General features: G+C 52.3%; 1 protein-coding gene across 1 annotated transcript; it reads right to left on the reverse strand.

The window, feature by feature from the left end:
- Window positions 1-169: 169 nt before the first annotated feature.
- On the reverse strand, window positions 170-23841 carry DEF6 (DEF6 guanine nucleotide exchange factor). Its single transcript, XM_079780640.1, has 11 exons — window positions 23607-23841; window positions 11551-11691; window positions 10766-10951; window positions 8929-9165; window positions 8699-8845; window positions 3808-3916; window positions 3312-3610; window positions 2311-2477; window positions 2007-2205; window positions 1013-1103; window positions 170-817 (listed from the first exon to the last, which is right to left on the reverse strand). The coding sequence occupies exons 1-11, from the start codon at window positions 23700-23702 to the stop codon at window positions 594-596; spliced, it is 1896 nt and encodes a 631-aa protein (XP_079636766.1). The 5' UTR covers window positions 23703-23841; the 3' UTR covers window positions 170-593.
- Window positions 23842-24089: the final 248 nt, after the last annotated feature.

The raw sequence follows: 24089 nt of genomic DNA on the forward strand, positions 1-24089 counted from the left end.
CAACAACCCAATAAGGTAGGTACTATTAGTATCCCTATTTTACTAACCTGGGAGCCAAAGCACAGAGAGGTATAGAAATTTGGCCAAAGTCACCCAGTTAGTAAGTGGCAGAGTGTACTTTCCTAGCCCCTGTACTATATACCTTGTTCTTTCTTGGACCTATAACTCGGCTTGAGGGAGGAAGAGAGGAAATGGCAGGAAGAATGGTCAGCAGTCCTGATCAATAATTCACTCCAAGAACAGTTTTTATTTGGAAATGTGCCTCCACAGCTTGGAGGCAATCTGGGGGCAGATGGCCCCTGGCTTGCTTGTTTACTCTTTTCCAGCCCAGGGCATGGGCTCCTTGGGGTTAAGGCACCGGATCAAGTTCTCAAGGATCAACATCCCAGGCAGCCTTAGTGGCCTGGGGCCTGGGGCCTGGGGCTGACGCAAAAAACAAACTAGGTTCCCTTCCGGATTGCTTCATGGTTGGAGGGCCTCGGCCCTGACACCAGGTCCTCGGCTCCCTCTTTTGCAGGGGCCAGTGTCACCCACAGGCCAGCTGTGGCCAGGTCCTGGTGGGCATGAGATTGGGGGAAAGAGGCTAGTAGAGGCTAGTTTTCTGGTTCTGGGTCCTGTTTGTCTTCCCGAGGGGTGGAAGCCGAGATGGGAGCCTCCTCCCCACCGTTGAGGGACTTCTGCTGCTCACTGGTGCTGGGTGAGGTGGTCCTGCTGCCCTGGGATCCCCAGCGGGTCAGGCGCTTCAGGGAGGAGTCGCGGCGGGCAAGGAGAGGGGGCTGGAAGCCTGTGAAGGAGCTGCTGGTGGTGGGACGCTTGTCTGGCAGAGAAAAGGCAGGCGTGAGTCGGGAGAAAGGTACTGCGAAAGGGAGAGGTTGACAGGCCTGGCCTCAGCCCTGGGGAAAGAGGACCTCTGGCCTTCAGCCCTGCAGGCTCTGTAGATCTGGAGGTACCCCTCGCCCTCCCTTCGCCCTCCTCACTCCAGGGAGAGCTCCAAGGTCTAGCCCGCTCTCACCTCCAGGTTCAATTGGATGCATGAGCCTGTTCATCTGGACATTCCAGTGTTTCACGTTGGTGCTGGCCTGGCGCAACTTCCGCTGGGCGGCCTGTGGGACACAGCCAGTGGGGAGTGGGTCAGAGCCACCATCCAAGACAGGGTGTCTTGACCTTTGCAGGTGCACAGGCCCCGTAGGATGTGACCAAGGCTGCTGATCATCTCCTCAGAAAACTCATGCATATTCACAGAGTTATGATTATATCCAGAGTTGGTATCCAATTTCAGGGGACTCATAAGACCCCTCCCAAAGGGCTGCAAATAGTCATAATTATAGTTTCCATTTATTAATCGGCCCAGATGTGTTAAGTATATTTATTATCTTATTCAACCTCCAGAGCAGATGTTAACAACAAACAAGTGCGAAAGAGGTTCAGTGACTTGCCGGGGACACACGCTGACCTGACACCACTGACCCACCGCCTCTCAGGAAGGTGTGTACAAGCCTCTGCTCTGATGTCCACCCGCCGTTAGCCACAGCGGGTGGGGTCATAGAGGAACCTTTTCCTTCCATGTTACATATTTTTGTGTTTGAATTTTTTATGATGACATGTAAGCCAACAAAGCAAAATAAAGTAAACAATATTAATAAAAACAAAACATCAAAATAACCTCTCTTCCATGGAGATTTGTGCTTTAAGGAGAAGACGCAAAATAGGATCTTGGAAGAGCAGGAGGAAAAATTGTGCCCAGATTAATAGTAATGATAAAAATAGCAGCTAATGTTTCTTCAGCCCTCACTACATATGAAATACCACCTATTATCTCGTTCAATCTCATAACAATGCTATTTCCAGTCCCCATTCCCCAATGAGGGACTTGAACTCAGAGAGGTCAGGCAATTCTCAAGGTCACAGCCAGAGGGGGATGGAACCAGGGAAGGCGGGGACCTGAGGTTACCCCTCTCCCTCGGTCAGTCTCTGCCAGTCACCGCCCAGCCCACCGCAGGCCTCACCTCCACGTCCTCATCCGCCCTCTGCCGGTTCTGCCGCACCTCCTCCAGCTGCTGCTGGGCCAGCTGCAGGGAGCGGCTCTGCAGGGCCATCTCCTGCTGCAGCTCTTGCTTCTCCTGCTGCGCCTGCTCGATGTAGCGCTCCTGGTCCTCCTTCAGCCGCAGCAGCCGCTTCAGCTTCTCCTCCTCCTCCTCCAGCAGCCTGCCGGCCGGGCGCACTGAGTCGTCTCCAGAGCCAAGGCACCCGGTAGGCGCCCAGGACGGCGGGAAGCCAGGGAGGGGAGTCAGAGGGGTCCCTCAGCCTTACCTGGTCTGGGCCAGGCGCACGGCCTCCTCGTCCCGCCGAGCTTTCACCTCCAGTTGCAGAGCCTCCTGAAGCCTCTGCTGCATGTCCTCCAGCTCCTCGATGCGCTGCCGCTGCCGGGCAGCCTCCTCCTCCTTCAGCTCCATCTCAGCCTGCATGGACGCCCGGGCCTGCGGGGACGCAGAGCCGGGTCAATGGGGCACAGGGCAGGGAGGCGGCGGGTGCGTGCCCTTTCCCCAGAGTTCTGCTAGGCTGGCCCCACTAGTCATCTCCAGGTGAGAGTTTGGGGAGTTCCTGCATGTCAGGCTCTCCTGACCGGATCCCTTTCTGAGAGCCTGACTAGGCCAGAGAACAATCAGCGAGCTGAGGCTGCAGGGGGAGAGGGACTCAGTCAGCCCCTGCCTAGCACCAGCCTTAATCGTTACTATGATATATGATAATATAATGTGTATGATTACGGCTAGTGCTGGGAAGGGAGTGACTATAATTGGAATACTTGTTGTAACAGCCGTTTCCCCATTTGATCCTCGCCATACCTCTGCAGCCAACATGCCACTGGTAAGTCCCTGAGGGACCGAGAGGCTGAGTACCTTGCCTGGGATCCCAGGGCTCCGAAGAGGCAGCGCTGGGAATGAATGCACGTGTCTGACTCCAGTTCTAGATCTCTTAAATCCTAAATCTGATTGCCTCTACACGCTGAGTACGCCCCCACTTCCTCCCATCCTGGATTCCCCAAATTGGTTTCATTGTAAACTCAGATCAGGTCTAGTGTAATCTGTTCCAACCTGAATCCAAGTTCATCCCTAATGACGTGGTCTTTAGCGGCTGCGGCCCCACCCATCCGTTGGCTCAAGCCCCACCTCACACCTTCTCTTCCCTAAGCCACCCCGCTGCCAGTTTCCTCCACCCCCCACCCAGTCGTATCCCTCACAGGCCCCGTCCCGCTCCTGGCCCCGCCCCCGCCACGCCCCGCCACGCCCGGGCCACGCCCCCAGCGGCCCCACCTGCTCGGCCTCGCGCAGCTGGCCCTCCAGCGCCTGCTGCAGCTCCTGGTGCTGGCTGCGGCGCCGCGCCTCCTCCTCCTGCAGCAGGCGCTCCGCCTGCCGCTGCGCCTCCTGCAGCAGCTCCAGCTCCTGCAGCTTCCGCTCCTTCTCCTCCTGCAGCTGCTGCAACCGCAGCAGCTCCTCCTCCTTGGCGGCCCGGCGCCGCTCCCGCTGCTCCCGCTGCTCCCGCCGCTTCTGCTTCAGGTCCTTGTGCAGCGATGTCTTCCCCTCGGCCTGCAGCCGGATGGCCATCTGAATGGCTGCGGAGGGAGCGGGCGGGAGTCAGCAGGCGGCTAGCCCGAGGCGGGCCGGCTCGAGGTGGCCCGCTGCTGGAAAGGGACCTTAGGAGTCGCTGGAGTCGACTCCAGCCTCCCGCTGGGCAAAGTGTCATCACCCGCTTACACAGATGAGGCGACTGAGGCCCAGCCAGACCCAGGCCACCCCGTGAGCAACTCACCAGCGGTCCACTCCTGGCGCTGGCGCGTGTCCGAGGCGCTCATCTCGTACGTGCGGGAGGCCGTCTTCACGCAGAACATGCAGCGCTTTCCCTCGCGGTCAGGCAGCACCTGGGAGAGGGCAGGTGTCCAGCAGGCTGGCCTCACTGAGGTCAGGGTCACACCGGCCGTGCCCCAGGAGTGCTCCAGCTCCAGCTCCAGCCCCTACCCCTCCTGGCTGACCATCTTCCCTGGCCGCCCTCCCACTCTGTTTGCCAGGAGCCTGTGTGCCCAGCTTGGAGTTAGTTCTGGGGCTACCGTGTGTTCTCACAGCTCTTGTAGACTTTGCTCTTTGAAGGCGGAGTGGCTGTTTCCATCTTGGTAGCTCCCCACAGGGCCTAGCATCTAGTCGCCACTCAGTGTTCATGCAGATCATGCTTGAACACCTCCAGTGACCGGGTCCTCACTATCCAGAATGTTCTCCATTCATTCATTTCACAGATATTTTGGAGTGTCTGCTGAGTGCCACTCATTGTTCAGGCATTTGGGATACTGAGGAGTGCCTCACAGACCAAATTCCTCCCTGCCTTCCCTAAGCTACACTCTAGTGGAAAATAATAGTTACCACGTTTTGAGCTTCTTATGTTGTAGGGTCTGTACTAGTGTTTTTCATGCATCATTTTATTCTCTCCTCCCAGACAACCGTGTCAGCCAGGCATCATTATCTCCACTTTACAGAGAAAGAAACCGAGGCTCTAAGAGGCCCGGAACTTGCCCAATTCACACTGCCTGTTAGTGGTGGAGTTGGGATTTCTGCCTAGATCTGTGTTCTTTCCACAGTGACACCTATTTCCTCATTTGACAAAAATGGACAGAGCCTAGGGTGGCTATAATAATTTTTTAAAATGTAAAATAACAAGTGTTGGTGAGGATGTGGAGAAACTGGAACCCTCATACACTGCTGGTAAGAATGTAAGCAGGTGCAGCCACCATGGGAAACAGTTTGTTCCTCTAAAAGTTAAACAGAATAACCCTGTGGTCCAGCAATTCTACTCCTAGGTATGTACTCAGAGAAATGAAAACACACCTCCCCCCAGAAATTTGTACACGGATATTCATAACAGCATTATTCACAACTAGAGGCCTGGTGCACGAAAACTCGTGCACTGGGAGTAGGGGGAGTCCCTTAGCCTGGTCTGTGCCCTCTTGCAGTCCAGGACCCCTCAGGGGATGTCCGCCTGCCAGATATCCTTAGCACAGCCATCAGCCCAGCTTGTGGCTGAGCAGCACCTTCCCTGTGGAAGCACCCTGACCACCAGGGGGCAGCTCCTGCATTGTGTCTGCCCCCTGGTGGTCAGTGCACATCATAGCAACCAGTCATTCCCGGTCGTTCTGCCATTAGGGTCATTTTACATATTATCCTTTTATTATATAGGATTGCAAACAGATGGCAACAACCCAATGCCTATCTATAATAATAAAAGGGTAATATGGTAATTATACCCGACAGCTGAACGACCTTCTGACAAAGCCGGGGCCCGAAGGAAGCTGGCCGGGGTCCGGGGTGCCTGCCGGCGGCTGTAGGAGGAAAGCCTGGGTCCTGGGTGCTGGAGGGAAGCTGGTGCCGGCAGCCGGGGTAAGGAAGGCCTACTCTTGCATGAGTTTTCATGCATCGGGCCTCTAGTCCAACGTAATAAAAGCCTAATATGCTAAGTGTCCGGTCGTTCGTTCATCCGTTCAACCAATCAAAGCATAATATGCTAATGACTAGCGTTCCCATTGCAGGAAAAATCCTGCAATAGGGTTTCCTGCTGCACTCTACCCCACCCTGCCTGCTCTCCTCCCTTGTCCCCCGCCCCGCGATCTCCGCCAGCCGCACTGCTTTTCTAACTTCTCCGCCAGCCCGCTCTCCTTCCTTCTCCCCCGGCCCCGCCTCCGCTCCTCCCTTCTCCCCCGGCCCTGCCCCTTCTCCCCCGGCCCCGCCTGCTCTCCTTCCTTCTCCCCCGGCCCCGCCTCCGCTCCTCCCTTCTCCTCCCCCCGGCTTGCTTGCTTCTCTGCAGCTTTGCTCCCTTCTGCAGCTCTTGGCTTCTTTCTACGCTGTCGCGATATGCAAATTAGCCGCCATCTTTGTTGGGGTAATTTGCATATTCGTCCTGATTGGCTGGTGGGCGTGGCTTGGCTGGTGGGCATGGCTTTGGCATAGCGAAGGTGCGGTCAATTTGCATATTTGTCTATTATTAGATTAGATATGCTAAGGCTGCTCAACTATGATGTGCACTGACCACCAGGGGGCAGACGCTCCAACTGATAGGTTAGCTTGCTGCTGGGGTCTGGCCAATCGGGACTGAGCGAGACGGGCTGGCCCCACCCACAATCAGCCCCCAACATCCCAATCGGGGGCGGGGCCAGCCAGCCAATTGCCTTTGGCCCCTCCCCCCAGCCAGACCCCACCCATGCTCAAATTCGTGCACCAGGCCTCTAACCAACAAATAAATGGAGCAGCAAAATGTCGTATATCTACAATGGAATATAATTCAGCCATGAAAAGGAATGAATTCCTGATCCATGCCACAACATGATGAACCTTAGAAACATTATACTAAGAGAAATAAGCCAGACACACACACAAAAAAACAAATATTGTACTATTCCACTTATATGAGGTGCCTAGAATACTTATTCATGGAGACAAAGGAGGGCTGGGTGAGGATGAGTTGTTGCTTAATGGGTACAGAATTTCTATTTGGGATGATGAAAAAGTTTTGGAAATAGACGATTGTGATGGCTACACAACACTGTGACTATTTAATGCTACTGAATTATACACTTAAAATGGTTGAAATGGCAAATTTCTTATTATACATATATTTTTCCTACTATTAAAAAACTTTTTCTGCCTGGCTGGCATGACTCAGTGGTTGAGCATTGACCTATGAATCAGGAGGTCACAGTTTGATTCCTGGTCAGGCACATGCCTGGGTTGGGGGCTCAGTTCCCAGTATGGGACCTACAGGAGGCAGCCGATCAATGAGTCTCTCTCATCATTGTTGTTTTTATCTCTCTCCCTCTCCGTTCCTCTCTGAAAACAATAATTTTAAAAAATTATTTAAAAACCAAACCAAACCAAAAGAAACTTTTTGCTTTAAGCCTCTAAAACAAGCATGTCAAACTCATGGGCCACGGGCCTTCTGTGGCCCACAATGAAATTTTGCCGCCCAGCCAATATAACGGTATGTAAGAAACGCTTTAATAAAAATTTTGTAACTTAATTTTTACAATATCCTGTTATACATAATCTATATATATAAAAGCCTAGCTCTGGCTGGTTTGGCTCAGTGGATAGAGTGTTGGCCTGCGGACTAAAGGGTCTCAGGTTCGATCCCAGTAAAGGGTACATGCCCGGGATTGCGGGCTTGATCCTCAGTAGGGGGCAAGCAGGAGGCAGCTGATCAATAATTCTCTTCCATCATTGATGTTTCTACCTCTCTCTCCCTCTCCCTTCCTCTCTGAAATCAATAAAAATATATATTAAATAAATAAATAAATAAATAAATAAATAAATAAATGCCTAAACAACTGTTACAGCTGATCCATTGAACGACCAGTCAACTAGTTGCTATGACACACACTGACCACCAGGCGGCAGACGCTCAACACAGGGGCTGCCCCCTGGTGGTCAGTGCACTTCCACAGCCAACCATCCATGGCCAGCCAACCTCCTGCGGTCCCTCTCCCTGGCTGGCCGGCCCCAATTGGCCCCAATTGGGACTGGGTAAGACAGCCCCTATCAGTCCCTATTGCTGGCCAGGCCCAGGGACCCCACCCATGCACGAATTCATGCCCCAGGCCTCTAGTTATTAATAACGAATTACAATGTTTGCTAATGACTGATTACTATAAATGTGTTGCATTCATTTCCCTTACGAGCCTTTCGCGCAGGCACACCATTTCTCTCCACTAATACTAGCAGTGAATATTTTAGCAGCCGATTGCCACGTCATTAGTCTTGGACTGACTTGTTTGGTGTGCGCAACGGGAAATATTTCGCTTTCGGAGAACAAGAAAAATAGGTTTATTTGCGTTACACTTATTAATTTGTGCAGTTATTCAGTGTCTGGTAAGTTAATGTTCAAGAAAAAATACTAATTTTATTGAAATGTTCTATTATTTTATGTTAATGATGACTCATTTATTTCAGCCCTTTGTATTCAGTATGTCTCTATCGAAATAAACCTACGTTTCTATGAAAATTAAAGCTTTTGTTTTTTTGCAGCCCACATAAACTTAAACCTTGCTTATTTGGCCCGTGTTAGCCTTTGAGTTTGACATGCTTGCTCTAAAATAGTAATGGACAGAGCCAAGGGAGGCAAAGGGAGGGGAAGGGGGAAAGGAGAGGAATGTGGAGAAAGAACAAGGAGGTGAAGCGTTGCCAAAGGGAATGGACTTTGGGTGAAGGGGAAAGACCTTTAAAGGGGATTTTGAGGTTTTGCTGGGTAGTGTGAGACATAAGCTGTCTCCTCTGAAATCTTTAGCAAAACCCACATTATTTACCAATGACTCTGTAGGTTTTTAAAATATATATATATTCATATATTTTTTAAATAGATATTTTTATTGATTTCAGAGAGGAAGGGAGATGGAGAGAGAGAGAGAGAAATATGGATGAGAGAGACACTTTGACGGGCTACCTCCTGCACTCCCTCTACTGGGTATTGAGCCCGCAACCCAGGCATGTGCCCTGACATGGATGAGAATGGCCTTGAGGTACCCAGTCTATTCGGGTTACACGCATCTAAGCAGAAATTGCCACTGGCTTTTCTCCACTCACCCTCCTCCTGAGCCTCTTGCCCTCACACCCCACGGAAGGCCTTGTGGGCCCTGAGGTGTGCGCCAGCCCTTCACCTGGCCCCTTACCTCCACACAGCACTGCCCGTCCAGAGGGATAGTGCCTCTTTTCTCCTTGCACTCTTCGCTCCCAAAATAGCAGAGGCAGCTGGGCTGCAGCTGGAACCAGCGTTCCGCCCAGTTCCTCCTCAGGTGGCCTCGCTTCCACAGGTAGCCCTGCCAGACAGGCAAGGTCAGAGGCTTCCCTGCCCCCCTTCACTCCTCCTTGGGGTCCTCCCCTGTTGCCAGCTTGGCCTGACCTGCTTCAGGACATCTTGGATGAGCTCCTGGTAGACCTCGTGGATGGCCATACTGAGGGTGTCCCGCCCCACGCCGCGAAGACAGCGGCCGGAGTTGAAGAGCTCCAGGAACTGCCAGACGCTGAGCCCCCCGGTGGTCTGGGCTGCCTGGGCCTCCTGGGCCAGCAGCTCCTCCAGCTCCGCCAAGCTCACCTCCAAGCTCATGCTGCTGAGCACCTTCTTCAGCAGGTACTCCACCTGAAGGGGGAGAAGGCCTGCTGACTGCCCAGGCAGTGTTGCTGGTACCAACACTAGGGGGCGCTCCCCACCTGGCTCCCAGAGCCTGGGCAGAGGTGACCAGGAACAGGGGTTGGGAGTGGGGGCAGAGAACTAAACTGGTGGACCAGGGTAGAGATTTGGAAGGGGATCCTGGAGTCCCAACCCCAAGTCAGGCATCCACTCCCTTTCCCCAACTTACAGCCCCATTTCTTCCTGCCTTAAATTAAGAGCAGGCGAAGGTCGGCGCTGTGGGCTAGGTAGGGGCTAGGTAGGGCTAGGTAGGGGCAGCAGGTCACAGAATATATCAGAGGGGGTGCAATCCAATACCCTCACTTAGCAGATGACAAAACTGGGGCCCACAGGGGGAAGTGACTTGTTCTAAATCACACAGCAAGTTGGTGGCAGCCAGAACTTGACTCGGACCTCCTGAATCCCATGTGAGCCCTCTTCCGAGCCCCAACCCTGGGGACCCTCCCTTATGGGAGGGCGAGGGGCCTGGCGGTGGGGGTAAGCAGGGCAGGGACAGGAAACCTGTTGCGGAGGAACCGGAAGTGGTGGTTGGGGTACATCCTGCTGCAGTTGGTTCACGCTGCATGCTGATCACAGCAGCAAGCAGCCTTCTGGGAGGCCACCTGCCCTGACTGGCGGGGTCTGGCAAGGCTGCCATCCCCGGGGTCTGTAGGTGGACACATGGCCCTCTCCTGCCCCAGCAGCTCCTTGGGAAACCCCAGGTCTCAGCTGGGACTGGGGTGGGGTGCGCCAGTTCAGGGCTTAGGTGGCTCCCCTCAATGTTCTCACAAACAGAAGCAAGGATCCAAATCTGAGAGCAGTCAGACATGTGAGTACTTCTTGTAAACACGAGGAGCCCTCCCTGTCTGCCCTAATCTGAAGACTTAAGTTCACCGTGACATCCTCACAGCCAAGAGGGCTTAAAGGGCTGGAGAAGGCTGAGCGGATGGGAGAGGGTGGAGAGCAGAGGGCGGCAGGTTGACTGGAGAAGGGGGCCGTGCCCTGACCTCACTGATGAGTTGAGGAGGGAGGGTGGATTCCTGGCCTCTACTCCCAGGAAACCGCTCTGGTCCTGCGCTGAGTCTGCCCCTGCTCTCCCTGAACTGTAGCAGGAGGGGACAATCTGGAGCCAGGTCAGACTCAGTTGTCCACCTGGAGTAACTGAGAGAGGTCCTAGAAAGGTCTTCCTTCCCTCATAGTAGTGCACCTTCTCCGAGGGCCACGGTGCCTCAGATCCTGCCATCTGATCTTCAATGTTTTTGTTTTTAAGTGCCCAGTAATGTATCCGGCATTCACATCTCTGTGTAAGTAGAATTGCAGGTCATTTTCCTGCTGTGGGGCCAGCAGGGCCTGAGGAGGTGTGGTTTTGCTTCTCCTGGGAGAAGGCACAGGTGTTCTGACAGGGGCCGTGGGGGGTGCCTGCAGGTAGCTGGGTGGAGACAGGCATCAGCATGGGAACACAAAGAAGAAAGGGGGTGTGGGAAAGTACAAAGGCCACTGGGCTTCCTTCATGGTTTGGCTGAGGCCTGGCCTCAACTGGTGCAGTCCCTGGGGCTGCCATGACCCTCACCTCATCTGGAACCATGATCAGAGGGTACTTGTCCTCAGACAGGAAGTTGAAGAGGCACCAGAGGCGGAAGGCATCCTGATTGGAGAGCATGCTGTTCCCGTTGCTATCCACTCGGTAGTTCTTCTTGGCCGTCAGGGTCCAGCACAGCTCATCAAAGTGCTCCTTAACAAAAGCCCCCTCCTCCACCTGCCACCAGGCCTGCAGGTCAGCCAAGGAGGCTGCCCTGGCCCGGCTCTACCCCACACCAGGCTCCAGCTGGTTTCTCAGATCATCTACTCTCCTGCTTCCCACTCAGCCAAGTCCCCCTCTAACTAAGGTATCCCTGAGCTGATTACCAGGTAACTAGCTGGTTCCAACCACCCTGCCCCCCACTACCCCCACATCCACATCCACCCCAGTTCCCTTAGCCCAGAGGACAGAGAAGGAAGGCCCAGGGGGATGGACAGTGAAGGAGAACCTGAGAAGACAGTGACGGCTGGGAGGAGCAGGGGGGACGGCAGAGGGGGAGCTGGGGCGCTCTTTGTACAGGTTGCAGCCGGAAGCTGGAGGTGGGCCTCGGCAGGGATGGGGTGGGAAGCTATGGGAAGGGTGGAGGCTAGGAGAGAGCTGAGGGAGGCTGAAGGTGAGCTAAGGCGGGCAAGGAGGGGTGAGTGGCTGGGAGTGGAGGATGGAAATGGGAGATGTACAGAGGGGACAGAAGTGGGAGTTTATAGGGGGAGGACATGTATTGGGGTGCTGGCTGGGAAGTGGGAGAGGTAAAGGTGCCTCCCCCATGCTGGGCCCACCTTGTCCAGGATGTACTTGTTGAGGTAGGGCATGTATCCCTGGCTGGACACGGGCCCATCGTCATCATCTCGGAAGTGCTCCTCCAGAGCCACCGGGTCGTGGGGGATGTGCAGGACCGTGTACAGGTTATGGGACAGCACCTGAGACAGAGGGGCAGTTAGCCTTCCGCGCCCCAACCCACGCTGGGCCAACAGACAGCTCCCGCCTCTGTCCCCTTCCCCATCCTGGGTTAAGTCCTCTGCACTCATCATGCAATCCAATCATTACTGAAACACACACATATATAATGGAATATTATTCAGCCATAAGAAAGAAGGATTTTGCCATTTGCCACAAAAGGATGCCAAGTGAAATAAGTCAGAGAAAAACAAATATGTATAATCTCAATTATATGTAGAATCTAAAACAAAACAAAACAGAAAACCCTCTAGATTCAGAGAACAGATTGGTGGTTGCCAGCGGTAGGGGGAGCGGGTGGGGAAAATGGGTGAAGGGGGGTCAAAGTTACGAACTTCCAGCTATAAAACAAGTCATGGGGTGTAACGTCCAGGGTGCTGACGGCAGTTAACACATTGTATTGCATATTTGCAAGTTGCTAAGAGTCCATTTCCCCAGCAGGAAGGAGGTTGGAGTTGAGGAAAAGAACTACACGTCTTCCAGGGCTTGGAGGAGACCAGACGCGTCCAGGCGTCTGCGATCGCACATTATTGGAGCGACCATTGTGTCCCTGGGGGCTGCAGCTTTCTGTAAGTTTGCTGTGGGGGAACCAAGAAAAAAGGCATACGCGGATTCCTACAGAAACTATAATTCCAGGAAAGATTTTGAGGAGTGAAGAAGGCTGGCATCTTTCAGAGTGCAAAGAATTGGAATGTAAAGAATTTCTTTGGGTTGAATTCCGTGGAAGTTTGTCACTGAGCTGTGTTCCTGAACTATGAAACAGGGATATTTGAGCTGAAGAATTGTTCTCTTGATGAATAAACAATTAAGAAATAAAAAAGAGCCCGGCTGGCGCGGCTCAGTGGTTGAGCATCCACCTATGAACCAGGAGGTCACGGTTCGATTCCCGGTCAGGGCACAGGCCTGGGTTGGGAGCTTGATCCCCATGTGTGGGCTTGTGGGAAGCAGCTGATCAATGATTCTCTCTCATCATGGATGTTTCTATCTCTCTCTCCTTCTCATTTCCTCTCTGGAATCAATAAAAATATATTTAACAACAGCAAAAAAAAAATAAAACATAAAAGTAAAATAAAAAAGGAAGTTGCTAAGAGAGTAAATATTTAAAGTTTTCATCACAAGAAAAAACCTTTTTTTGTAACTACCCGTGGAGACGCATTTTCACTAGACTTATTGTGGTGATCATTTCCCAATACAGTTGACTTTTGAACCACGTGGGGTTAGAAACACCAATACCTCTACCTCCACCCCCGCAAAGTTGAAAATCCAAGTATAACTTTTGATTCCTCAGAAACTTAACTACAGCCTGGCCCAGGGGTTGGAGTGCCGTCCTGTACACTGAAGGGTTGCAGGTTCAATTCTCAGTACAGGTTTTGGGTTTGAACCCCAGTTGGGGTACCTATGGGAGGCAACAGATCGATGTTTCTCTCTCACAACAGTGTTTCTCTCTCCCTCTCTCTGAAATCAATAAAAAACATTAAAAAGCCTTTTTTAAAATGTAACTACAGTTGTCCCTCGGTCTCTGCGGGGGATTGGTTCCATGACCCCGCGGACACCCAGTTCCACAGATGCTGAAGTCCTTTACATCACCTGGCGCAGCACAATGCCTCCAGTCGGCCCTCGCTATTGGAACCCCAACCACGGACTGAAAAGGCCCACGGCTGGTTGAATGTGCAGATGTAAAACCGGCGGATAGGGAAAGCTGAATGTATGTCTATTGAAACTATCTGTATGTAAGTGGACCGGTGCAGCTCAAACCCGTGCTCAAGGGTCTACTGTATGTACAGATAGTGAATCATTACATTGTACACCTGAAACTAATGTTAAACATCAATTATACCTCAAAAATCAAGCACAAAAACCCTAAAGCTTATATACTTACTCTGCACCAAAGCACCGAGCTAAGCACTTCACATATATTTCCCTTAGCCCCCATAATAACTATTAATATCCCCATTTTAGGGATTAAAAACAAGAACCCCAGGCCCTGAGACAGTCACCCAAGGTCAGAGAGCTGGCAGAACTGGGATCAACCCAGGCAGCCACGCTCTGAGCCACTGCGTAGGGAGGGGGTCTGTCCTCTTTCAGACCAGGACACTGAGGCTCGAGGCACCACCGGCAGCAAGAGCCTGCCATTCAAACACAGCTCTGCAGACCCCAAAGCCCAAGAACGTCCTGCGATGTGGGGCTGTCTGCAGGGAGACGGCCTGTCACCCAGGGCAGAAGCCCCGACCTGATCGGTTCTCACCAAAGACTCTGTGTTCGGGCTGCCGCCTGCCTGGCACCCGGGTGTGTCCGCTGCCGTAGGCCCTGGCCTGCTAGAGATGGAAGGGAGCTGCAGAGGGCTCAGAGGAGCGTCCTGAACATGGTCTGTGGGGGACAGACGTGGAGGACAAGGCCTAGAAGGGATGGAGGCCATAACGGTATGGAGGGGAAGCAGGGGTTGGTTAACAAACCCATAATATTAGAAGGGAGAGGCTGAAGTTTGAACAAGGAAATCGGGGTGTGGGGGGATGCCTTGAGGTAATTCTGCTATAGTACTTATCACACAGCATAAACGATTAGTCACTATGCACACCTACTGTGTGCCAGCCACTGCATGAGGTGCTCTCTCCTGCACTCCACAGGCCGTCGGTAAGTGTTCTATCTCGCAGCTGACTCCACCATCAGTTAACCTTGGACTCAGCTCCTCTGAGGCAGAGCTGGCAACATCTACGCAGGGCATGCGTGCCCAGTCTTCGTTTCTCTATTCTCTTCTGTGCGAGGTGGGGAGAAAGGACTGAGACTTCTCCCCAATGTTCTCGGGCCTCCGGTTCAACTTGGCAAAGTGGGATGTTGGGGGGGCTCAGCAGAGCGTGTTTTCTTTTCCCTAACTTCCCTCTGGGCAGCCATCCCTGGTCCCCACCCCACCCCTCTTTCCCACACTCTTCAAATGATCTCACATGCCACCTTTGGTTTCGCCTTCTCTTCTTCTAGAGGACAGCAGAAGTTTCTTCCTCAAGAACTCTGCCCCCTCCCTATTTTGATAATAGAGACTTGATTTCCCTTTGAGAAGTACCTCTCCCCCATTCTCAGTATCTGTGCTATTGACCAATTGCACCCCTACCCCACCTGTCTGCAAGGGTGGGCACATCAAGGTCACAATGATTGCTTCAAGGAAGGGCACATGACCAAACCGGGCCAATGAGAATCAGCCCTAGGATTTTTGCTTCCTCTAGTGAAGAACATATACTCTTTTCCATGGAGTTGTTAAGTTAGGTGCAGCTGACATCTTTGTCCCGTTGTGGGAAGTGCCTGCTTAGGAATAAAGCCATCAGTGAAAAAAGCAGAATCAAGAGCTAAAGAGAGTCATCATTTCAGAACGTGATCCAGCCATGCCTGACATCAATGCTATGCTTAGAGCTCTGGTTAGGTGAGCCAGTGAAAAACACCTTTCTTTAGTTATCTTGAGTTGGGTTTCTATCATTTCTATCCAGAAAAAACATGACTAATACATCTGTGATCACAGGACATCAATCCCCAGTCCAAGAGGTGCCGCCGGCTCAATGCCACTTACAGCCCAGGGTGACTAACGCGAGAGGAATATCCACTTCTGGGGAGACACGCGTTACTCTAAGCGTTTTACATATGTCCACCTGCTGCCTCCTTCTCTTCCTTCAAGTCTCTTAAAGCACCCCTTTAAGAAGCTTCCTGCACAGCCCAGCCAAAGCGCTGCACTCCAAAGCGCAAATGGCAGTTCCCTTCCTGTATCGAAAGTGCAGTTTTTATTGTTGTGAATCCTCACCAGAGGATCTTCTTTCCATTGGTTTTTATTATTTATTTATTTATTTATTTATTTATTTATTTAAATTTATCTTTATTGTTGGAAGTATTACAGATGTCCCTTTATTTGTTTGTTTGTTTTTCCCATTGACCCCTCTACCACCCCCCCCCCCCGCCCCACCCCTGTATTGTCTGTGTCCATGATCTTCAGAGAGTGGAAGGGAGGGAAGGAGGGAAACAGAGAGAGACAGAAACATCGATGTGAGACATATCGATTGGTTGCCTCCCACAGGCTCCATGAATGATTGAAACTGCACGGGCTGACACTCTAACCACTCAGCAGCACCAGCCAGAGCGAAAGTGAGCTTTTTTCCCCCCCAAACAAATTGACATAGATGCAAAGACTGGTCATATCAAGTCCCGAGGAGGTTGTGAAGAAAAGGAGACTTGAATGCCCTACTGGTGAGGTGTGAATGGGTTGTCTTTCTGGGGGCAAGAATCTCTCAAACTTAACAACTAGCATGGGCCCAGCATTTCCATCATCCAACCTACAGATGCGCCAGGGAACACAGCTACATGCGAGAGAATGCTCACTGAAGCCTGTTTATAATGTGAAGTGGAGACAGCCTGAGGCTCCTCAGGAGGGAAGGCACAGCGTGTTGCAGACCTGTGTGTGCTCATGGGCAAGTAACCTAACTTCTCCGGGAGGGCAACGGGGGGCCTGCTCCACAGGATTTTTCTAACAAAGCGCTTGTTTTTGTTTTTTTGTGTGTTTTTTTTTAAAATATATTGATTTCAGAGAGGAAGGGAGAGGGAGCGAGAGATAGAAACATCAATGATGAGAGAGAATCATTGATTGGCTGCCTCCTGCACGTCCCCTACTGGGGATCCAGCCCGCAACCCAGGCATGTGCCCTTGGCTGGAATCAAACCTGGGACCCTTCAGTCCGCAGGCCAACGCTCTATCCACTGAGCCAAACCAGCTAGGGCTAACAAAGCGCTTGTTAGCACCGTGCCTGGTGCCTATTCCTGGGCTGGAATTGCTCTTAATTCCAATTCCCCCCTCCCCCCCAAAGGAAGGTGCCTAGTGCATTGTTTAACAAAAGTTGTGAGCTATTTTTATTAGTATATTTATATAAACAGACATAGAAAGCTATGCTCAATATACGGGCAGGTGAAAAAAGTAAGCTGTAGGATAAAATGTTTGTAAAATGTGTGCAAAGATTAGGTTGAGCCTTATCAAACTGCTATTTTGGTGGGTCAAAACATCAGAAGTCAGCAATTTCATATGTTCAATTTCATATTTATGAGAGCCCGATGCACGAAATTCGTGCAAGGGTAGGCCTTCCTCCCCCCCCCCCCCCCCCCAGCCCCCCGCTGCCGGCTTTGCAGCCCCGGCCCCTGTCCGATCCACACCCGCCTTGGCCTGGCGCTACCCATGTCCGCTGCCACAGACCCCCGGTTCCCTGGTTCCTCGGAGCCCTCTGATCGATTGCCCTGCAGAAGGTGGCCTGGGCCTCCCTCTTCAGGGCGATCATGGGGTGATGGCAGGGCCCCCCCAACCAATCCATTGCACCCGCCTTAGCTGGCCTGGCACCGGTGCATGCCATAGCGTGGTCGACCGGATGGTCGTTCTGCTGTTCAGCCGCTTTGGTCGATTTGCATATTATGCTTTTATTATTATAGATTTGTACATAGAAAAAAAATCTAGCTCTGGTGGTGTTGCTCAGTGGTTAGAACGTTGGCCCGACCAAAGGGTCGCAGGTTCGATTCCCAGTCAAGGGTGCGTGCCTTTGTTGCAGGTTCCATCCCGGGCTCCAGTCGGGGTGCGTGGGGGAGGCAACCACTCGCTGTGTCTCTCTCACATTGGTGTTTCTCTCTTTCTCTTTCTCTCTCCCTCTCCTTCCCTTCCACTCTCTCTAAAAATATCAGTGGAAACCCCCACACTCCTATCCTCATTTCTGCTTTATTTTCCTCCAAGTCATGTATCAGCTTCCATGAGATGATGCCTTTTTACTTTTCTCGTTTATCGTGTTCTAGCCTGCATTGGCAGCACACAGGGCTGGGGTTAGCTCTATCTTATGCCGCATCACTGGGCTGGCGCACAGTGCATGCAATAAATCTGCTGAATGGACTTAAATGCTTCATGGGGAGAAGAAGAAAAACACAAAAGTCGGACAGACATGGACTGAATCTCTCTGAGCAAGTTAACCTCGCTGGGCCTACTTTCATCTCTAAAAAGGGCGCTCAAGGAAATAATGTACAAACCCCTCCCACCCCAGGAGAGAGCCTGCCACACAGCAGCACATGCGTTATCTAAGCCACTTTCCTCCTTGGGCTGTTCGCCAGCACTGTCCTCCTCTAAGACCCGCCTTTCTCACCTGTACCTCTTGCTAGTGGAATCTGAGGGGCCCAGGGCAGGAGACCTGCTCCCCATGAGCTGACAGGCGTCAGGACAAGGAGGAATTAAAGGCTCCAGACACTCAGGGCTCAGGGCCTCTCCCCAGAGAGCTTAGCAGACCTCAGACTGTCAGGCTTCCGGTGCCTGGGTGCGGTGGAGGCTGGGCGGGAGCAGGTGTGGCCAGAGGGCCTTGCTGGAAAGGAAATGGCTGGGATGGGGCCAGCAGGAGCAGTGAGTCCTCAGCCCGAGGCAGGGACTCTCACTGCTCCTTTTGCAGATGAGCACGGCAAGGCCTGCTCTTTTTTTTTTTTTTCCCATGTACCTAAGCCATTTTTTTTTTTTAATTGTTTAAGGCCGTGGTCGGCAAGCTGCGGCTCGCGAGCCACACGCGGCTCTTTGGCCCCTTGAGTGTGGCTCTTCCACAAAATACCACAGCCTGGACGAGTCTATTTTGAAGAAGTGGCGTTAGAAGAAGTTTAAGTTAAAAAAATTTGGCTCTCAAAAGAAATTTCAATCGTTGTACTGTTGATATTTGGCTCTGTTGACTAATGAGTTTGCCAACCACTGGGTTAAGGTATTACGTATGTGTCCATATCCCCCATTGCCCGCCCCCATCCCACTCCCGTACATGCCCTCACCCCCCCCCCCTGCTGTCTCTGTCCATTGGTTAGGCTTATATGCATGCAGACAAGTCTTTTGGTTGATCTCTCCCCATTACCCCCACCCTCCCCTGCCTTCCCTCTGAGGTTTGAGCATCTATATGGAGTTTCCTCAAAAAACTAAAAATGGAACTCACATTTGACCCAGTAATTCCACTTCTAGGAATATAGCCCAAGAAACTAGAAACACCAATCAGAAAGGATATATGCACCCCTATGTTCATAGCAGCACAATTTACAATAGCTAAGGTTTGGAAACAGCCTACGTGCCCATCAGCAGATGAGTGGATTAGAAAACTGTGGTACATCTACACAATGGAAGACTACATTGCTGTAAAAAAGAAGAAACTCCTACCATTTGCAACAGCATGGATGTTGCTGGAGAGCATTATGCTAAGTGAGTCAGTCAGAGAAAGATAAATATCACATGATCTCACTCATTTGCGGAATATAATAAACAACATAAACTGATGAACAAAAACAGATTCAGAGACAAGGCCTGCTCTTGATCGCTACGCTATGCTGCCTCTGGCTGAGCACCAGAATTGTCTGTGGAGCTGGTGAAACTGAAATATGCTGGGCCTGCCCAGACCTACTGACTCAGAGTTTCCTGGGGTGGGGTCCAGGTGCCTGCAGTTCACAGACTGCCATTTGGCCTCTCTCAGAGAGAACTCCCACAGTTCCCCACCCCCCCCACCCCCCGTAGCCCCGACCTCTGGGTTGGCAGCCATTGACCTTGGACAGGCTTCATTTATTCACTGTTTCCTCTAGTCTAGAGGCATGTGAGGGAGTGGTTATCCTCTGGGGGGTTTGGAGTTCCCTTAAAGCTCAAGTGCAGGGATTGGGGCTGCTGCCATGCCCACGGTTCTGTAGTTTCCAGCCTTCAGGAGTAGATGCAAATACAGGGGCTTTGAGGACCCATAAAAGCACAAAGCAATGACTGCAGAAAGACTGACCGGTCACGCTCCCCTCCTCCCTCCTCCATAACCTATAGTCTTTACAGGTATCTAGGTGCTAAGTGATTATTTTAAAATATGCAGGTCTTTTTAAGAGTTACTGAATGTGTTTTTCTCAACCAGCGGGTACTAAAGTTTAGCTGCTGTCATGAGGGAGGAGCACTGGGAATTTTAAAAGGTGAGAGCTGTGAGCCTGTGAGGGCAAGAAGGGGTGGAAGGGTTGGCTGTGGGCATCAAAGGGAAGAGAGGCTCCCTCCGAAGAGGGAAGGAGGGCCTGCATCAAGGCTCAGTTTCACCTATTTGATGTACTTTGTTAACATTTATTTTCGTAGGTTGTTAGCTGGATAGCTTAGTGATCCCCAGTTCAACCCTAGGACTTTACAGATGAGAAACTGGAGGTCCAGAGATGGCGGTGATTTGCAAGGTCACCCAGCTGGGGAGTAATACAGGTATAAACCTACGTGACTTTGCATCAAGTGGTTTATCAGCTGATCTCGCCCCCAGCCTTCTCTTCTCCCCCTCCTCCCCCTCCCAGCCCGAGGAGACCAGCAGCTGGTAGGGGTCAAGGCAAAACTGATGACCTCAGCCAGCAGATTCCTGGAGTTGTTCTTAACTTCTCCTCCACCAAGAAGGTACTGTCTCTCCCCAGAGGAGGCAAGCAACGCTACCTGGGCTCTAGGACTACCCTGAGTGCTGACTGGAGGCTCAAGCGCCTCCCGGAGCCAAGTAGGAAAGGCCCCAGTCCGCCCTCCCTGCCTTCCCTGGCTCCTGTCAGCCAAGGGGAAGCGGTAGGCCGGCTCCCTCCTAAGATCCTCATCCAGCCAGAGACATGATGTTCCACCCACACCCCCAAGCCTGGGCCCCTCACTGTGGGCCTGGCAGTCCGGGTCAAATTCTCAATGGGTCCCCCATTAGGCCTAAAACCAAAGCTGCTCCCCTAGGGAAAAGGGTATGGCCATTAGGAAGCCCAGCCTCCCCAAGGGACCCTCCCTACAGCCCTGTCAAGGCTACTTGCTCCTAAAGTTCTTTAGGGAAGGAGGGTCTGAGGACCCTCCAAAAACTCAGTCCTCAACTCCTGAGAAATTCTATGCTCAACTCCAATCCAGAAATGTCATTCCTATTGCTGTATTTTTTTTTTAATTGACTTCAGAGAGGAAGGAAGAGGGGGAGAAAGATAGAAACATCCATGATGAGAGAGAATCACTGATCGATTGCCTCCTGCATGCCCCACACTGGGGATCGAGCCCACAACCAGGGCATGTGCTGGGAATTGAACTGTGACCTTCTGGTATATAGGTCAATGCTCAACCACCAAGCCACGCCGGCCAGGCCCTATTGCTCTATTTTCAGTGTTCTCAACCCAACTGGGCAAAGAGCACGGTACGTCCTAAAAGAATTCAGAGAGGAAAACACATCTGATCTCGCCCCAGCCTTCTCTTCTCCAGAGAAAACACTCCTGACCCCTTGGGCTACTGCTCAGAGGACCTGCCGTTCTTCCTCCTCCTCTGGCTCATCAGGGCTTTGCCCAGGACAGTCAGTGGCAGCCCTTCCACCAATACATCAGGGCAGAGTGGTGACTTCACGGACACATACTGGTACCTTGGTCTGGCTGGTTGTTTTCCTGCTTGGTTCCAACCAAGGACTCCCAGCCCAGGGGCAGTTTTAGTGAGGAGATGCTACCCCCAACCTTATCCCTTCTCCCCAAGTTTTTTTTTTCAGGGGAGAGGGTGGGTACCTCTCTCTCGTCTGCTTCTTCCTCCACCTTCTGACCACTTCTCTATTGCTCTCTTGCCTTTCCGGCATCCCCACCCCCAGCACTATCACTACTTCCTCCCAATCCAGGGTCCACCTCAGATGACATGGGCTCACCAACTGCGGGAGACTCTCATCGCCAGCTCAGGCTCCCAGAGTGAGCCAGTTTTCTGTCGCGTGGAGCGAGAAGTCCACCATTGACCTCGTGTGACCAACGAGGCTGCTGTGGGCTCAGTCTGAGTTGTACAGACAGCAAACAGTTCAAGTATGCAAGCTCCCCATGGAATCGTCCCTGCAAATACTCAACCTGTGGGGTGGGGAGCAGCCACTGGCCTGGTAAGAGGCTAAGACAGAGGCTCAAGAAGAGATGGATTTTGGATGATCTGCATTTCTTCTGTCTAACTGAAGACCCCACTAGATGACAGGAGCGGCAATAAACGAATTGAAGTAGACTATAGGGAAGGACCTGCTAGTAGCGCTGTTCTCCCAGGTGATCAAAGGCGGTAGTGGACTCTCCTTCCTGGGAGAGTCAAGAATCATTTATTGGGCGCTCACAGGCTGGCTAAGGCAGTGGTCGGCAAACTGCGGCTCGCGAGTCACATGCGGCTCTTTGGCCCCTTGAGTTTTTAGCAAAGGCCAGCTTAGGAGTACCCTAATTAAGTTAATAACAATGTACCTACCTATATAGTTTAAGTTTAAAAAATTTGGCTCTCAAAAGAAATTTCAATCGTTGTACTGTTGATATTTGGCTCTGTTGTCTAATGAGTTTGCCGACCACTGGGCTAAGGGATAGGTTACGGGACAGGACCAGTTTGGAACAGCCAGTGATATTGCCTTTAAGATCAGCAGGGTAGGCAGTTGGAATGAGGATGGGGATAACACCTACCCAGTTCCATTCATCTCCGGTTTCTAGGCACCTCCTACCTTGGTCATTAAGAATGGAGATTTCCTTGAGACTGCACCCCTCTTTGGGGGTGCCCAGAGGAGACACCAGGAATCTAGGGCCTTAGCCTAAAGCCAGGTACATAGTTGGTGATCAATAAATATTTGCCGAGTGAATGAATGAGCCCCTAAGGCAGGTCCAGAGAGCTGAGGCCTACCCTGCCCCCGCCTCCCACTGTTCCCTGGTTCCAATAGTTTAGGGCAGCCATTTTCAACCCTTTTCATCTCATGGCACACATAAACTACTAAAATTCTGTGGCACACCAAAAAATATATTTTCTGCCGATCTGACAAAAAAAAAAAAAAAAAGGTATACTTTTTTTTTAAATCCTCACTCAAGGAGTGAGAATATTTTTTCCATTGATTTTTAGAGAGAGTGAAAGAGAGGTTGCCTCCTGCTTGCACCCCGACTGGGATTGAACCTGCAACCAAGGTACATGCCTTTGACTGGGAATCGAACCCAAGACTCACCGGTCCATGGGCCAACACTCTCATCATTGAGCAAACTGGCCAGGGCAGGTATAATTTTGATTCATTCACACTGGACAGCTATTGTTATGTTGGCTGTTGTTATTTTTTTATTTGGAAATCTAAGGGCAAAGAGGTCAGTGCCCCTGACTAAATAGGCATTGCATGTTTTTAAAATTCTTGCAGCACACAGGTTGAAAATCACAGGCCTAGGGTCTTGCTTCTTGCCCACTCACTAGGGTGGAGAAGGCGGCATTCCCACCGGACTGGAGGAAGGAAGGAGAGAAACCCTTGGGCCTACCAGGCACTGTCTGGGCCAGCGAACCTTAGGGCTCTCCCTGGGCTCAGATTCCACCCCCTTCCTACCTGAGGTCTCAAAGCTTAAGGCAACAGTTCTCTAACCCGAAGTGGGGGAGGGGGAGGGGAAGCTGGGCATCAGCATAATGCCCTTCCCAGCGCCGTCCCACGTCCCACTGGGAGGCAGGCTTCCAGGAGCTGTTCTGCCAAAGGAGACCGAGGGAGCGGCCAGTTTGGACCTGGAAAGGCTCTGTAAACCTCTCGGCTGCGGAAGTGACTGAGAAGCCTTAGCTAACTGTCTCTCTTCACAGGCAGGAGGAAGCAGCAGGAAGGAGCCGGGTACGTGCCCAAGCTTGATTCTAGGGCGATGTGTGCTCATCACACGGAGTCTCAGACGTTGCCTGGCCCGTGGCCCTCAGAAACCATGATGCCGCCTCAACATCCCGACATTGGAGGGGCAGGCTCTGGGCGATGGCTCTGCACTGCCCCTGCTCCCTGGACAGTGGGCAGCAGCCACCCAGTACCGGCCCCCTCCATGCCCGGGCCTCTCGATGGCTGGGTGCCCAAGAGTTCGGTGTTCACGCCCGGCTCGGCGGTGGGGCCCGTGGGTGTCTGCCGGCCTCCCTGGGCCCCGCGTGGCCTCACCTTGAGCTGGGACTTGGAGACCTTGCCGCTCTTCTCCACGTCCAGCGCGGTGAACGCGTACCAGATGGACTTGAGCAGCTCCTTTCGCAGGGCCATGGCTGAGGCTCCCGCCCACGGTGGCTCTGACACCGAGATCCGGTTTCAGGAAATGCAAACGGTTGCAGAGACCACAGAGGGGCTGGCGCGGAGCGAGAGCTCCACCTGCCTGCCCGCGGGCTGCCTGTGCTGACTGGCGCGGCCAGCCTGGCGCTCCTGCAGGGCTCCGGGCCCCGCTCGCCCAGGCAGCGAGGCCCAAGCCCTAGAGCTGGGGCCCCAGGTGTGTTCTGCTGGCCCCCGGGCTGCCAGAGACAGCGTGCTGTGGGCAGACGCAGGCCCAGCCTGACTTTGGAGTCACGTGGGGGTGAGGGGGTCCCGTCTCATTCCACACTGACCGGATCCTACATAAATTACTTAACCTCCTCGAGCAGCTTCCCCATTGGTAAA

The sequence above is a fragment of the Cnephaeus nilssonii genome (genome assembly GCF_951640355.1).
Source record: "Cnephaeus nilssonii genome assembly, chromosome: 9".
NCBI classification, from domain to species: domain Eukaryota; kingdom Metazoa; phylum Chordata; class Mammalia; order Chiroptera; family Vespertilionidae; genus Cnephaeus; species Cnephaeus nilssonii.

Bases quoted from the DNA above. Each gene is read 5' to 3' on its own strand.
- DEF6 (XM_079780640.1), bottom strand. From the start codon at position 23,702: ATGGCCCTGCGAAAGGAGCTGCTCAAGTCCATCTGGTACGCGTTCACC. The intron at 11,692-23,606 runs GTGAGGCCACGC...CCTCTGTCTCAG, and splicing joins TCTCCAAGTCCCAGCTCAAG to GTGCTGTCCCATAACCTGTA. The intron at 2,478-3,311 runs GTGGGGCCGCTG...GCGTCCCCGCAG, and splicing joins AGCTGCGCGAGGCCGAGCAG to GCCCGGGCGTCCATGCAGGC.